The 16,657-nt window shown below is 42.0% G+C and overlaps 1 protein-coding gene across 1 annotated transcript in view; it reads right to left on the reverse strand.

Annotated features, from left to right (window-relative positions):
• ATIC (5-aminoimidazole-4-carboxamide ribonucleotide formyltransferase/IMP cyclohydrolase) overlaps positions 1-11,405 on the reverse strand; it is a 37,234-nt gene extending 25,829 nt beyond the window's left edge. Inside the window, exons 1-7 of the mRNA XM_032278307.1 lie at positions 11,223-11,405; positions 10,760-10,886; positions 9,229-9,305; positions 7,741-7,807; positions 1,982-2,070; positions 1,216-1,367; positions 254-410 (exon numbers count right to left, since the gene is read on the reverse strand). Of these exons, the coding sequence (XP_032134198.1) occupies positions 254-410; positions 1,216-1,367; positions 1,982-2,070; positions 7,741-7,807; positions 9,229-9,305; positions 10,760-10,886; positions 11,223-11,241 (688 nt within the window). The 5' untranslated portion in view covers positions 11,242-11,405. The remainder of the gene's footprint in view (positions 1-253; positions 411-1,215; positions 1,368-1,981; positions 2,071-7,740; positions 7,808-9,228; positions 9,306-10,759; positions 10,887-11,222) is intronic.
• Positions 11,406-16,657: the final 5,252 nt, after the last annotated feature.

Raw genomic sequence — 16,657 nt, forward strand, 5'->3', positions numbered from 1 at the left:
GTCTTCAAAAACACCTACAAGGCAGAGACATTCCAATCTCCATCTCCCTTATGACATCTTTTCAGAACTCCAGACTACCTCAACATCTGTACTCTGAAGTCCAAATGGCATCTCAAACCAGATGGTTATCAGATGGCTACAAGAGGCACTATGGAATGTATCCTCTTCTAAATGTGAACCACATCAGATGCAACAGAGAAACACACACGTCCCCAGACACTGCAAACCGTGCTACGGAACGCTCAGGCTTTACCTGTGATGGGAAGCTTGGGCTTCAGTGTGTACAGCTGGGCAGGGGTCTGATGAGGGTTCATTCCATACCGCAAGGGCATCTGAGATATGCCTTTGCTGTACTGTTTCCTGAAATAATCTGAAATTGCTTCATCGTATCGTGCCGTATGAGTGAATGCCTACAAAGAGCGGAAGTTTTGTGAGACACTAGCAGCACTTTCCAAAGTGGGGAAATGATGGTTTTCTAGGTCCACAGCAAACAAGATGTCCTCACCATTCAGTGCTATTTGGTGGTTGCACAACACATACACACATGAATGACACCAAAGAACTGAACAGCCCAACAAATTACCCCTTTCCAATTCTTTCAATCTTTTTTTTTGAGAGAGAGTCTCATTCTGCTGCCAGGCTGGAGTGCAGAGGCTCGATCTTGGCTCACTGCAACCTACGCCTCCTGGGTTCAAGTGATTCTCCTGCCTCAGTCTCCCAAGTAGCTGAGACTGCAGGCGCAATGCCACTACACCTGGCTAATTTTTATATTTTTGGTAGAAACAAGGTTTCACCATGTTGGCCAAGCTGGTCTCAAACTGCTGACCTCAGGTGATCTGCCCGACTCAGCCTCCCAAAGTGCTGGGATTACAGATGTGAGCCACCACACTCAGCCCTCTTTCAATGGCTTTGACAGAATACCTGTTATAGCTGGTCTCTCTATTTTTTTTTTAAAGATGAAGTTTCACCATATTGGTCAGGCTGGTCTCGAACTCCTGACCTCAGGTGATCCGCCCACCTCAGCCTCCCAAAGTGCTGGGATTACAGGCGTGAGCCACTGCACCCGGCTTGGTCTCTCTATTTTTAACAAAAGGATAGCAGCTCCGAGCAAAGCTTTGGTAGGTGATGCAATCTATCGATAACTGAATACTGCTTGGTTTGGCAAACACTGCACTCCATGGATGTAACTTACAATATCATGAATGTGCATCCCACCTTCAAGGCTAACTGGCGTCTAGTCTCCAAGGAGGTGTCCTTGCTCTCGGAGCTCTGCATCTCTGTGGACACTGCCACATAGTCCTCAGGTTCACACACCACTGTCACTCGAGCGTGGTTTTTGGCTGCAGCTCTCAGTAAGGTTACTCCACCTTTGAAGAACAAAAGATGTATTGATTTTGTATGTCCCTGTCGCTTATGAACCTCTTTCAAATAAAGCCACTATGCATGTACTTTCATTTTAATTCTTGACTTAAAAATCAGAAAAATAAGCTGGGTGTGGTGACTCACACATGTAATCCCAGAACTTTGGGAGGCTGAGGCAGGTGGATCACCTGAGGCCCGGAGTTCAAGACCAGCCTGGCCAACATGGCGAAACCCCGTCTCTACTAAAAATACAAAAAAAAATTAGCCAGGCATGAGGATGTACGCCTGTAATCCCAGCTACTCAGGAGACTGAGGCAGGAGAATCACTTGAGCCCAGGAAGTGGAGGTTGCAGTGAGCTGGAATTGTGTCACTGCACTCCAGCATGGACAAAAGAACAAGACTTGTCTCAAAAAAAAAAAAAAATCAGGAAATAACCTGGATGAATCTCTGCACAAAAAAAATATAGCGTAGAAAATATAAATGAATTATAGTAATCCCCCAACAAAATCCAATAGAAGTATCTTTCTATTTCCGCAATAATGAAAGTCAAAGTGAAACCTCATTAAAATTTAAATAATCCTCTCCTCTCTGTCTTCTAAAATGGTTTTTCTGACTTACCAATGTCAATTTGCTCCACAGCCTCCTCAACAGTTACACCTGGAGAAGCCACTGTCTTCACAAAGGGATAGAGATTGCAGGCAACGACTCTAAAACCAAGACGAATTTGGCTGTGATTAAAAACTCCACTCGAGATTTACAGCTATCCAGGGGAAAAAACAAGCCAGTATTTTTAACATGACCAAAAGCCACACAGAACTAAAATATAAACTGTGAGCCTGACCTTTTAGAATTCTAAAGAGTGTGTTAAAAAGTCAGGGTGTCCTGCTGGGGTACAGCAGAGGTAATTTAGTCAGCAGGTGCTCTCTGGAGCTGGATACACAGTACGCCCTCTCTCGACGCCACACTGCTATGCTACTGTCTGCATAACCTTAGCTACCCAGCACCACCAAGCCATCAAAAATTTATAAAACATTTTAACAGAAGTATAAATTACAAGATGATAGATAACATCCTCATTTTGGAATGTGATCACCATTATCCAGGACATTGGAATTTAGATTCTTTTTCCAGTGGATTGGTACAATGACGAAAAACATTGGTGCATTCTAAGGGTGAGACATTTGTTTTGCCTTCAGAGAGGTCATAAAAATGATGGTAGCAGGAATGCCAAAAGAATAATTTAAAATACAGAGGTAGGCTGGGTACCGTGGCTCACACCTGTAATCCCAGTACTTTGGGAGGCCAAGGCAGGTGGATCACAAGGTCAGTAGTTCGCGACCAGTCTGACCAACATGGTGAAATCCCGTCTCTACTAAAAATACAAACATTAGCCGGCTGTGGTGATGTCCACCTGTAATCCCAGCTACTCAGGTGGCTGAGGCAAGAGAATCACTCAAACCTGGGAAGTGGAGGTTGCAGTGAGCCCAGATCATGCCACTGCATACCAGCATGGGGGAGAGTGAGACTCTGTCTCTCAAAAAAATAATAATAATAATAATAATAAAAATAAAATAAAATAAAATAAAATGCAGAAGTAATCTAAAATTAACCATCAGTGAAGTACAGTTACATCCCTAGGACTGTAGTGTGAGGAGCTCTGGGACAGGCTCCCTAGTGAAACAAATCTAACTACTGAAAACTTATTAAACAAACAAACAAACAAAAACAGAAAAACAAGAGGAAGGGAAAGACTTCGAAGCCCATCTTTTTTAGGTCTACGCCCTCCTACTAGAACCAGACAAATGTCGCAAGAAAACTAGAGACCAGTATCTCTTAGGTATCTTGACACAAAAACCCTCAACAAAACACTAACAAATTGAATCTAGAAAAATGCAAAGACCACCTGATCATCTCAATAGATGTACAAAAAGCATTTACAAAATTCAACAGCTATTCATATAAAAACACTCAACAAATTAAAAATAGAAGGGAACTTACTGAACATGACAAAGTGTAAGAAAAACTCACAGCTAACATCATACGTGATGGTGAAAGACTAAATACTTGTCCCCTAAACTCAGAAACAAGACAAGAAGCTGGGTGTGGTGGCACACACTTCCCAGCACTTTGGGAGGCCGAGGCAGGCAGATCACCTGAGGTCAGGAGTTCGAGACCAGTCTGGTCTTTCACATGGTGAAACCCTGTCCCTACTAAAAACAGTAGGCTATTTTTATATAGGGGAAGGTGGCACGCGCCTGTAATCCCAGATACTTGGGAGACTGAAGCAGGAGAATTGCTTGAAACCGGGAGGCGGAGGTTGCAGTGAGCCAAGATCACACAATTGCACTCCAGCCTGGGTGACAAGGGTAAAATTCCGTTTCAAAAAAGAGACAAAACAAGAACGTCCATTCTTACCACTTCTACTGAACACTGTACTTGAAGTTCTAGCCAGGGCAATTAGCAAATAAAATATAAGCCATCAGGACTGGAAAGAAAACAGTACAGTTATTTCTATTTGCGGATGAATCATCTAGTATACAGAAAATCCTAAGGAACTCACAAAAAATAACTCCTTAGCATGAATAAATGAGTTTAGCAAAGCTGCAGGATATATGGTCAATATACAAAAATCAATTGTATTAAAATATATGTTAGCAATGAATGAGAAAAAAATTTAAGAAACAATTCTACTTCACAAGACAATGTTAAAAGAAATTAAAGAGAATCTGAATGACTAGAAAGACATCCCATGTTCAAGGACTAGAAGATTTAATATTCTTAGGATAGCAACATTTCCCAAATTGATCTACAGATTCAACACAATCCCTATGAAAATTCCAACTGTGTTGTTTCGCAGAAATGGACAAGCTGATTCTAAAAATCATGTGGAAATGCAACGGACCCTGAAGAGTCAAAGCAATGTTGAATAAGAAAAACGAAATTGGGCCAGGTGTGGTGGCTCGTGCCTGTAATCTCACTTTGTGAGGCCAAGGCAGGTGCATTCCCTGAGGTTAGGAGTTCGAGACCAGCCTGACCAACATAAAGAAACCCCATCTCTATTAAAAATACAAAATTAGCCGGGTGTGGTGGCACGTGCCTGTAATCCCAGCTACTTGGGAGACTGAGGCAGGAGAATCAGTTGAACCTGGGAGGCAGAGGTTGCAGTGAACTGAGATGGCGCCATTGCACTCTGGCCTGAGCAATACAGTAAGACTCCATCTCAAAAAAGAAAAAGAAAAGAAAAATGAAGTTGGAGGACTCACATTTCTTGATTTCAAAGTTTCCTATAGTAATGGTGTAGTACTGGAATAACAACAGGCACACAGACCAAGGGTGCCAAGACCATTTAATGGGGCAAAGAACAGTCTTTTCAACAAAGGATGCCGAAACAACTGGACAGCCACATACAAAATAAAGTAATTTTTTATTCTATTTCATATCTACATATAAAAATTAATTTAAAATGAACCACAGACTGTCAAGTATAAGAGCTAACACTAAAATAACTCTTAAAAGAAAACATACACAGGCCAGGTGCGGTGGCTCACACTTGTAATCCCAGCACTTTGGGAGGCTGATGTGGGCGGGCCACCTGAGGTCAGGAGTTCAAGACCAGCCTGGCCAACATGGTGAAACCCTGTCTCTACTAAAAACACAAAAAAATTAGTCAGGTGTGGTGGTGGACACCTGTTAATCCTAGTTACTCCAGAGGCTGAGGCAGGAGCATTGCTTGAACCCGGGAGGTGGAGGTTGCAGTGAGCTGAGATCATGCCACTGCACTCCAGCCTGGGCAACAAGAACAAAACTCCATCTCAAAAAAAAAAAAAATTCTTTATCACCCAGGATTACACAATGGTTTCTTAGATATGACACCATTACCACAAGCCACAAAAGAAAAAATAAATTGGACATCATCAAAATTTAAAACTTGTGGGCAGGGCACAGTGGCTCATTCCTGTAATCCCAGCACTTTGGGAGGCCAAGGAAGGTGGGATCACCTGAGGTCAGGAGTTCCAGGCCAGCCTGGCCAACACGGTGAAAACCCGTCTCCACTAAAAATACAAAAATATTAGCCAAAGTGTGGTGGCATGCGCCTGTAATCCCAGCTGCTAGGGAGGCTGAGGCAGGAGAATCGCTTGAATTCAGGAGGGGGAGGTTGTAGTGAGCCAAGATCACACCACTGTACTCCAGCCTGGGTGACAGAGTGAGACTCTGTCTTCCAAAAAAAAAAAAAGTACACCATCAAGAAAGGCTAACACAATCATCCACAGAATGAGAGGAAACTTACAACTCAATAATAAACAGATAAGTAACTCAACTAAAAACAGGCAAAGGATCTGAACAGACATTTCTCCAAAGAAAGTACACAACTGGCTAGGAAGCACATGCAAAGGTGTTTCACATTATTTGGAAAGCAAATTATAACCACAATGAGATGCCACTTCACAACCCCTTAGAATGACTAGAAACAAAAAGACAGATAGTAATGTTGATGAGAATGTGGAGAAACTGGGAGCCCAACCAGCACACTGCTGCTGGCAATGTAAAACGCTGCAGCACCCTGAAATACAGGGTCGCAGTTCCTCAAAAGTTCAACGTAGTTACCACACGACCAAGGAATTCCACTCCTAGGTATACACCCCAATGAAATGAACATATATGTCCACACAAACACTTGTACACAAATATTTATAGCTGCGTTATTCACAATATTCAAGAAGCAGAAACCACCCAAATGTCCAACAACAAATGAGCTCATAAATAAAAATAGGGTATGACCACACAGTGGATTATTTTTCAACACTAAAAAGGAAATGAAGTACTGATACTATGCCCTAACACGGATAAGCCTTGACAACACACTAAGTGAAAGAAGCCAGGAACAAAACCACCATATGCTGTTGGATTCCATTTATATGAAAATGTCCAGTACGGGCAAATCAGAGACAGAACAATCGATGGTTGCCGAGGCTGGAGGGTGTTGGGGAAATGGAGAATAAATGCATATGGGTATAGGGTTTGGGGTGGGGGTGATGAATACGTTCGAATATTGGATGTGGCAATTAATATGGTTTGATGTGTGTCCTCTCCAAATCTCATCTTGAAATGTGATCCCCAACGCTAGGGCCTGGTGGGAGTTGATTTGGTCCTGGGGACAGATCCCTTATGAATGGCTTGGTGCCCTCCCCATAATAAGTCCTCATTCTGTGTTCACGTAGAGCTGGTTGTTTAAAAGAGCCAGGCAGGCTGGGCACAGTGGCTCACACCTCATTCCACCATTTTGGGAGGCTAAGGTGGGAGGATCATTTGAGTTCAGGAGTTCCAAGACCGGCCTGACCAACATGATGAAACCCAATCTCTACTGAAAATAGTAAAAATTAGCCAGGCACAGTGATGAACGCCTATAGTCTCATCTACTAGGGAGGCTGAGGCAGGAGAATTGCTTGAATGAGGGAGGCTGAGGTTGTAGTGAGCCATGATTGTGCCACTGAACTCCAACCTAGGCAACAGAGCGAGACTCTGTCTCAAAATAAAATTAAAAAAATAAATAAATAAAGAGCTGGGCAACCCCTCCTCTCCCTCTCTCTTGCTTCCTCTCGCATCATGTGATACACCAGCTCCCCTTCTGCCTTCCACTGTGATTGTAAGCTTACTGAGGCCCTCACCAGAAGCTGATGCTGGCACCATGCTTCTTGTACAGTCTGAAGAACCATGGGCCAAAATAAACCTATTTTCGTAAATTACCCAGCTTTAAGTACTCCTTTATAGCAACACAGAATAGACTAACACAGTAATGGTTGCAAAACTTCTGTGAACCGCTGATTTATACATTTTAAACTGGTAAATTGTATGGTATGTGGATTAGATCTCAATAGAGCTGTTACGTATATTTAAAAGAAATAGCCAGTATCTTTATGCAAATCACTTCAGTTGGTTGTGCAGGCTGATAATCCCTGAAATCTGAAATGCTCCAAATAAACCTGAAGTCTGAAATGCTCCAAAATCTGAAACTTTTTGAGTGTCAACATGACACTCGAAGGAAATGCTCACTGGAGGATTTTGGATTTCTGAGGGATGCTCAATTGATATTATCTGCAAATATTACAAAATCTGAAATCCAAGACACTTCTGGGTCCCAAGCATTTCAGGTAAGGGATACTCAACCTTCACATACTAAAATTTAGATCGTAACTTCCTAAAAAACTTAAGTATGTATTTTGGTAATATAAATCTGGCAATGCTTACACACAGACAAAGTCACACAGAAGGTACGCAGTAAAGGTTTATAGTGAGTACGAAAAAACAGGGATAGAAGGTTTGTCATAGTCTTTGTCGTTGGTCCAAAATGTGTCAAAAGTTCCACTTCAGGTTTTTACCTTATAAGATTGAAATCAAGTCTGGCCATGTCAGCATGATCTTCTGGGATATTGCGAGCCAGGATTCCTAATTTAACAAAGTTAAAGTATTAGGTTCAAAAAACAGGTCAGATTAAAAAATTTCTTTCAACAGTGTCTTCCATCAAACGAAATCCTCTCGATTTAAAAAAAAAATTTTTTTTTGAGACAGTCTTGCTCTATCATCCAGGCTAGAGTGCAGTGGCATTACCACAACTCACCACAGCCTTCACCCCCCATGGTCAAGCAATCCACCCACCTCAGCCTCCCAAGTAGCTGGGACTACAGGTACGCACCACCCCCTGCAGCTGGTCATTTTATTTTTTAAAGAGAAGGGGGGAGTTGCCATGTTGCCCATGGTGATCCTAAACTCGTGGGCTCAAGCAATTCTTCTATTGCAACTCTCAAAGTGATGGGACTGCTGGTTAGAGCCACCATGCCCAGCGTAATATTCTTAATTAAAGAATACCAAACATATAGCTGAAGAGTTATCAAATAAAAAATTAGAATTAGCAGATAAATTTGGCTGGTCACAGTGGCTCATGCCTATAATACCAGCACTTTGGGAGGCTAAGGCAGGAGGATCACCTGAGCCCAGGAGTTCGAGACCAGCCTGAGCAACAAGGTGAGACTCTGTCTCTAAAAAAAAAAAAAAAAAAAAGATTAGCTGGGAATGGTGGCATATGCCTGTAGTCTCAGCTACTTGGGAGGCTGAGTTGGGAGAATTGCTTGAGCCTGAGAGGCAGGCAGAGGCTGTGGTGAGCCGTGATCGTACCACTGTACACCAGCCTAGGCTGGAGTGTAAACCTGTCTCAAAAAAAAAAAAGACACATTTAAAAATCTTTTTCTTTAGTTCCTGATCCCCTTTAAATGTAAAATGGGGAGCAATAAAATGTAAAAAATGTAAAAGAATTTTACAAAACTGCTGCTAGTTCCAGAACAGACTACATGTTCCCATAAGTCAATGGTTTGTCTGATGATCTGTAGCCATTCAGCTTTACTCAAATTACACCACAACTGACAAACTAGAAGTATATCAGTTTCTTGCCATTTTGGTTTATATACAATTCATTCTCAGGTGACTGAACAAATGTAAAGCACTTTGAAGAAAAATTCTTTTGCAAGTCAGTTACATTGTGATACTTTATTCTAAGTTTGAATTATTGTAAAAGTCTTTTCCTACAATGAAATCTAAATATCTTCAGCAACACGTAGGAAATACCAGACTCTACATTAGGTATCAGGTCAGGATGAATACCAAGTGGAAGAAAATAATCTAAATTCATCAAGTAATAAGACAAGCCAGATTTTAAACAGGTTCTAATGTTTTATGAAATGTGGCAGGAGCTTCATAATATTAACTTTATATGTAAATTTCTCTTGAGCCTTTTTCTTCCTTTATTTTAGGATATTATTAACTAAAATATTCCTGAAAATCACTGTTTTACACTGAAGATACCAACCACTTACCAGCATGGACTGCAGGATGCAAAGTTTTCACACGTCCCCCCAACATTTCAGGAAATCCTGTCAACTCAGAGACGTCTCTGAAAAACAGATAAACAGAACAGTACTACTGGTATGGCTGAACTGTTACTTTACACTATTCAAAGCAACTACTGTTTTCATTTCAAAAGATCTTGAGCCTGAATTCAACAAGAAAATTCTGATTTTTTTTCAGTCTTCCACTATACTCGATTTCTTACGTAAAATTCTATTTACTTTTCAAAAAAAATGTTATTTAACATATTTCCTGCCAGGCGCGGTGGTACGTGCCTGTAGTCCCAGCTACTCAGGAGGCTAAGGCTGGAGGATCGCTTCAGTCCAGGAGTTTTGGGCTGTAGTGCACTATGCCAACTGGATGTCTGCACTAAGTTCGGCATCAATATGGTGACCTCCTGGGAGCAGGGACCACCAGGTTGCCTAAGGAGGGGTGAACCAGCCCAGGTCAGAAACGGGGCAGGTCAAAACTCCCATGCTGATCAGTAGCAGGATTGAGCCTATGAATAGCCACTGCACTCCAGCCTGGGCAACACAGCAAGACCCCATCTCTTAAAAAAAAATCTAAAAAAAACCAAAAAACATATTTCCTACCTGTTGTATGTTCAGAAAAAGCTGGTAAATATTCCAGTACTAGTTTTATAATTTTCAGAGAATTTAGAAATTGAATCATATGCCATACTAATTAAATATTACTAAGAAATACAACTGAGAATTTGGCAGTATATAACAAAAAGCATTAAAAATATCCTTGGCCAGACACGGTGGCTCACGCTTGTAATCCCAGCACTTTGGGAAGCCAAGATGGGTGAATCACCTGAGGTTGGGAGTTTGAGACCAGCCTGGCCAACATAATGAAACCCTATCTCTACTAAAAAAATACAAAAATTTAGCCGAGCATGGTGGTGGGTACCTGTAACCCCATCTTCTCAGGAGGCTGAGGCAAGAGAATCGCTTGAAGCCAGGAGGCAGAGGTTGCAGTGAGACGAGATCGCGCCACTGCACTCCAGCCTGGGCAAAAAGAACGAAACTTCATCTCAAATAAATAAATAAATATATAAATAAATAAAGCAGGAAGCAAAACTGCATCTACCTTCTTTGTAAGCTATGAAACAAAGTATATGCTTATAAATATGCTAGAAAAATATATATTAACATGTTAAGAATTACGATCCATTTTTACTACCTTCTTTTTTTTTTTAAGAGACTGGGTTTCACCATGTTGGTCAGGCTGGTCTCGAACTGCTGACCTGAAGTGATCCACCCACCTTGGCCTACCAAAGTGCTGGAATTACAAATGTGAGCCACCGCGCCCGGCCGTCTAGGGTCTTAAAAGTTCTGAGCCTCACTTTCGTCTTCCATAAACTGGGGAAGTAGTGCACCAACCTCACAGCGCTACTGCAAGGAATAAATAAGGCATTCTGCTCCTGGTGCCTGCAATACAACACTTCCTGGTTAATGTGATCACACTTTTTTCCTGATGGGACTAACTGAGCCTTACCTGACTGCCAGACCAGCATCCCTGAGAGCTTTTGCAGTCCCTCCGGAAGCGACCAGATTCAAACCGAGAGAGGTCAGGTTTCTTGCAAAGTCCACAAGGCCGGTTTTATCAGAGACACTGAACAAGGCTGAAAAGAGAAGACATTGTTTTTCATGACTCCCAGCACACTGCTGCACTATGTTCTGCAAGGCCTTGGGAGGGTCTGGGGGAGGAGAGTCTCGAATCCCAAGGCCAGCACCGGGGCCCAGCGTTCGCAGGACTGGCGGGGGCCTTCCCAGGTTCAACACCCGACAGATGCTCTAAGGTGGGTCCCACGCGGGCTGGGGTCGGCCGGGGCGTGGGGATTGGCTTTCAGTCCCGCAGCGCCACTCCTGCCATGCCAGTTCCCGCCGGCATCCGCCATGGAGGGAGCGTGCGGGTCGGGAGTGGGGACGCAGACCGCGCCGCTCCGCTAGGGGCTCACCGAGCTGGCCGGGAGCCATGACGGCAGGCGCTGGGTCCGGGGCTAGCGGGAGGCAGCACCGGCGACACCACGTGTGCAGGGAGGAGGGCGGCCAGGAGCAGCGGCTCAGGAAGCCGGTGGGCGGAGCTGTCTCCGTCTTGCCACGTGGCCCGCCGGCCCCGCCCCGCTCCCTGCTCTGCGCAATTTCATAGGAAAAATCGCTGCCCAGGGGCGGAAGGGGACGGCGGGGTGGGGCGGGGCTGCGTGTGGCGCGCCTGGGCGGGGAGCTTGGGCTGGAAAGGATCCCGCCTGCTGTCCCAAAGTCAAGGCGTGGGAGACAGCGATCTGCCCACGCCCCCAAAGTGAGGCCACCCCACGGGCTCTGGGGAAACGCCTGTTACCCTAGGCAGCCAGTCCCCAGAGGCTGGAATGTAGCTAAAAGTGCCAGAAGCACCCATGCTGAAAACAAAGTAAACAAGAGGAATAGTTCGTATAGCGGCAAAGCTGGAAAGTATCTGGACAGTCATCTACCATCCTCCGGTTTTTTTGTTTGTTTGTTTTTGAGATGGAGTCTCTTTCTCTCACTCAGGCTGGAGCGCAGTGGTGTGATCTCGGCTCACTGCAGCCTCCACCTCCCAGGTTCAAGAGATTTTCCTGCCTCAGCGTCCCGAGTAGCTGGGACTACAGGTACCCACCATGTCCAGTTAACTTTGTTTTTAGTAGCGTTTCACCAAGTTGGTAAGGCTGGTCTTGAACTCCTGACCTCAAATGATCCTCCCACCTCGGCCTCCCAAAGTGCTGGAATTACAGGTGTGAGCTACCACTCCCAGCCCCATCCTCCTTTTTAATAGTCTTAAAAAATAAAACCTAGGCCCAGTGGTTTAAGTGAGGGACTTCAGAGGCCACAGATGTCAGTCAAAATGTGAAATTGACATTCATGGTTGATTTCCATGTTATAAAATTATACTTTTAAAAATATATTTATATAATACATACATTTTTGTATATTTAATTTATATATTACTAAATATATATAAATTAATATATTAAATATATAAATATATATTACATAATATATAAATTAATTTTATATATTATAAACTAATTTATAATATTATCTTGTAATATTTAGGCAGTATTGTAAAAGTGCCTGAATGCTGCTTAAAGATGGTGTCTTCTTGCAAACCTGTAAATATTACTTTTCCCCAAGCCTGGATTAGAGGAATGATGACAGTTAAAAGAGGATAGGGAATACCTTTCTTCATTCATTAAAAACAGGGAAAGCAAAATTGTACATGCTTCTTTCTAAAAATGACATCTTTGCCACAAAATAAATACATACCATGGTCTACAAGTCTTTTTTAATGTTCTGTATTAGAAGTATATTACAAAAAATAGCATTGCTTGTCTTTTTTTTTATTTTTCTTTATTTTTTAAATTTATTTTTATTTTTTTAGAGACAGTTTCACCATGTTGGCCAGGATAGTCTCGAACTCCTGTCCTCAGCTGATCCACCTGCCTCAGCCTTCCAAAGTGCTGAGATTACAGGCGTGAGCCACCACTCCTGGCCCTTTTTTTCTTTTTCTTTTTTTTTTTTTTTAAGAGAGTATTGCTTATCTTTTAGTCTGAACTCACAGCTGTAAAACGGAGTCATTTTCTCATTATCCACATGCTATTTGTTTTTGCTTTTCATCTTTCTCTAATTCTTCCCATCTCTTTACTCCCCAAAATAAATGCCTATTTACTAAAATCATTTTTTTGACCTCTAAATATGTTAACTCTTTGCTCTGAAGACTTGTCACATTCCTAAGAGGAATATATTAAGACTATTGCAATGTCTTCAGTGTGTTTGCCAACTTTGAATTTAAAGAGGAAATTTCCTTGGCCAGTCACCATTAGGTTTTACAACTTTCAACTGAAAGCAGGGAAAGGAGAAAATAAACAAATAAAAATAAATAAAAAATAAAAAAGGAAAGCAGGGAAAGGAGAAAACAATCTGACATTTACTGATAAGGAGAAATAAACAGCTGCTTAGGCATCAGGCATTTGTCTGTCATGTGAATTACAAATATTTATTTGATTCAATACATTTTTATTGAGCCTTTTCTGCCTGAATGCCAGAAACACGGTGTCAGTGACAGTGTCAGAAGACAGAGAAAAATATCACCTAAGCACTGTCCTCGAGGAGCTCATGATGGAATGAGAATGTAGACACAGAAAGTATAACAAAACAATATTAATAGAAAGAGAAAACATAGCATTAAACTGATTTTGTAGAGTCTCTTTCGTTGCAGACTCTTTCATTTAAAGATGTTTACTCTGGGGCCTGGTGTGGTGTCTCATCTCTGTAATCCCAGTACTTAGGGAGGCAGAGGTAGGAGAATCCTGAGTCCAGGAGTTTGAGACCAGCCTGGGCTAACTACCTCAGAGGGCGAGGTGGGAGGATCCCTTTTGCCCAGAGTTTGAGGTTACAGTGAGCTGTGATTGCACGGCTGCATTCAGCTTGGGCTACAGAGCAAGACTCTGTCTCTTAAAGAAAATTTTTTAAAAATCACAGGCAGGGCGTGGTGGCTTATGCCTGTAATCCCAACACTTTGGGAGACTGAAGCAGGGGATCACTTCAGGTTAGCAATTCAAGACCAGCCTGGACAACAAGTGAAACCCTGCCTCTACTAAAAACACAAAAAGTAGGCCGGGCACATGGCTCACACCTGTAATCTTAGCACTTTGGGAGGCCGAGGTGGGTGGATTGCCTGAGCTCAGGAGTTCAAAACCAGCCTAGGCAACATGATGAAACACCATCTCTACTAAAAAAAATACAAAAACTTAGCCAGGCATGGTGGTGGTGCCTGTACTCTCAGCTACTTGGGAGGCTGAGGTGGGAGAATCACTTAAACCCAGGAGGCAGAGGTTGCAGTGAGCTGAGATAACAGATCCTGCACAACCAGAGCGAGACTCTGTCTCAAAAAATAAAAACAAAGATATTTACTCTGATTAATTCTACCATAGTTTTAGAATCCCGACTTGATAGGACTTAATATGTTAATGGCATAAAGAGTAAATGAGTTTTTAACTAGCTTTGTGATCCTGGCCAAGTCACTCCATCTTTTGGGGACCTTTGTTGCTTTACCTGTAATATGGTCATAATATTTTTTCTGCGGTCTTCATCATAGTTTAAGAAGCAAATTAAGTACAGGTAGCCTACTCAAAGTACAAACTACAAAGAGACTAATAACAGCAACATAGAGATATAATCTCCTTCTTGGTTCCCTTGGTCTAGCTAATCAGGTATCTTTCTGGGCACCGAAGTATGTCTTCAAAGATCTAGTCACCAGCAAGCTAGTCTCTTAGAAATGGGAGATGTTTTCGCAAAGATAAGAATACATCTTTCACCAGTATTTATCATAGCATTGTTGTTTCAGAAAGACAGAAAGAACATATATGCACTATAACGATTACATTTTCCTTTCTTCTTACTTCACATACCTCCTACAGGAAGCTCAAAGACCTTGAAATCACATTAATATACCTTAAAATATTTAATGTACATGAGTTGTTTCAGTTCTTTGAAGGTGCTGTAATCTGGTTTTGCCCTTACGTTGTTTGTTTCTTGTGTAAACTCATCACATTCTCTGAAAAACCTCCATCTCCCTTCCAAATCCTGGATCTCCTATTGGACTTCAAGGATTAATAAAGCTGCAGCATCTTGAGCTGACTTGCTCCAAGGGTTTGTCTACTCAAATGGATGTAGTTTGTTATATAAAGTGATTCCCAGGAAGTTGGTACAAAATTCCTCTGTACTGTAGTTCAGAAGATTAAGTTAATTTATGACCTATTATGAAATTGAAACATTTTTCTTGAAGATTCTCGAGGTGTTTGGAAATATAAAGCTGACAATAATACAAAGAATGAATTGGAATAGCAGGAAGTAGAGAAACTGATTAGGAAGGTTTTGCATCCACTCACACATAAGAAGGTGGAAAAGAAGTAAAATCAGCAGGATGTGGGGATCAATCAGATATAGGAAACATTAGAGAAGAACTAGGGAGGATGCCATCATTTCTAGGTTTGTCATACGAGTAGCTGCTGAGGCAATACCCCAAATATAAACATACATGTTAGAGAAAGAATAGTCGTGGCATGTGTTTGTTTTAATGTAAGGTCAGTGTGAGTGGTTGGGTAAATATGTTTGAGTTTCTAAATATTGATTTTAAAGTCTAGACAATTGGAGGACACAGTCAAAATCAAACAACAAATTGTTGGAAATACAAATGAAATTCAGGAATGAAAGCGAGGTTAAAGATAAATAAATAAATGTGGAAAGTTAATGAAATTCAAGTAGTAGTTGAAGCCTGGAAGAAGATAAGCTTGCTTCATTAGGTCTGGTAGATAACCTGAGAGAGAAAAAATAGCAAAAGAAAATTTGTTCAAGAAAGCATTTAATGTTTTTTGGTTTTTTGAGTCCGAATCTTGCTCTGTCAACCAGGCTGGAGTGTAGTGACGCGATCTCGGCTCATTGCAGCCTCCACCTCCTGGGTTCAAGTGATTCTCCCGCCTCAGCCACCATGTTTGGCTAAATTTTTGGGAATCTTTAGTAGAGACGGGGCTTCACCATATTGGCCAGGCTGGTCTCAAACTCTAGATCTGATGATCTGCCTGCCTCAGCCTCTCAAAATGCTGGGATTACAGGCATAAACCACCGTGCTTGGCCTCTGCCTCTTATTTTAGATTACTATGTCAACCACTTAAGTCCAGTCTGTATCATATCTCACACTTGGCTGAATAACCACCATCAGCATTAATAGTTGTTACAGCTTTCTCAGCACCTGGACTCCCACTACCAATGTTTCTGCAAATAAAATGTCAGAATGAATCCAAGAGCAAGTAGGTCTTATGTTACCTCTCTCTCTAAAGGCTCTCTTGATTGCTGCATCCTCCATGTGATGTACTGATTCTTTCCCCTTTTTGGATCCAGGAGTTTATTTAATTATAACATGTGTATCATTGAATTGCACTCATTTGTTTGTTTCCTTTCTTTCTTTCTTTTTTTAATGTCAGATAGGTAATGTGCCAATGTTCTGACATTGTAACAAGGTTTTTTGTTTTGTTTTGTTTGTTTTTTTTGAGACAGAGTCTCACTTTGTTGCTCAGGCTGGAGTGCAGTGGCATAATCTTGGCTCACCACTACCTCCACCTCCTGAGTCCAAGCGATTCTCCTGCCTCAGTCTCCGGAGTAGCTGAGACGACAGGCACGGGCCACCACACCCAGCTAATTGTTGTATTTTTAGTAGAGACAAGGTTTCACTATGTTGGCCAGGATGGTCTTGAACACCTGATCTCATGATCTGCCCACTTCATTCCCCGAAAAGTGCTGGGATTACAGGTGTGAGCCACTGCGCCCAGCCAGGTTTTTTTTTTTTTTTTTTTTTTTTTTTTTTAAAGATCTGTATTGTCAA

Source organism: Sapajus apella, unplaced genomic scaffold, assembly GCF_009761245.1.
Source record: "Sapajus apella isolate SASKATOON/1434 unplaced genomic scaffold, GSC_monkey_1.0 scaffold10, whole genome shotgun sequence".
Lineage (NCBI taxonomy): Eukaryota > Metazoa > Chordata > Mammalia > Primates > Cebidae > Sapajus > Sapajus apella.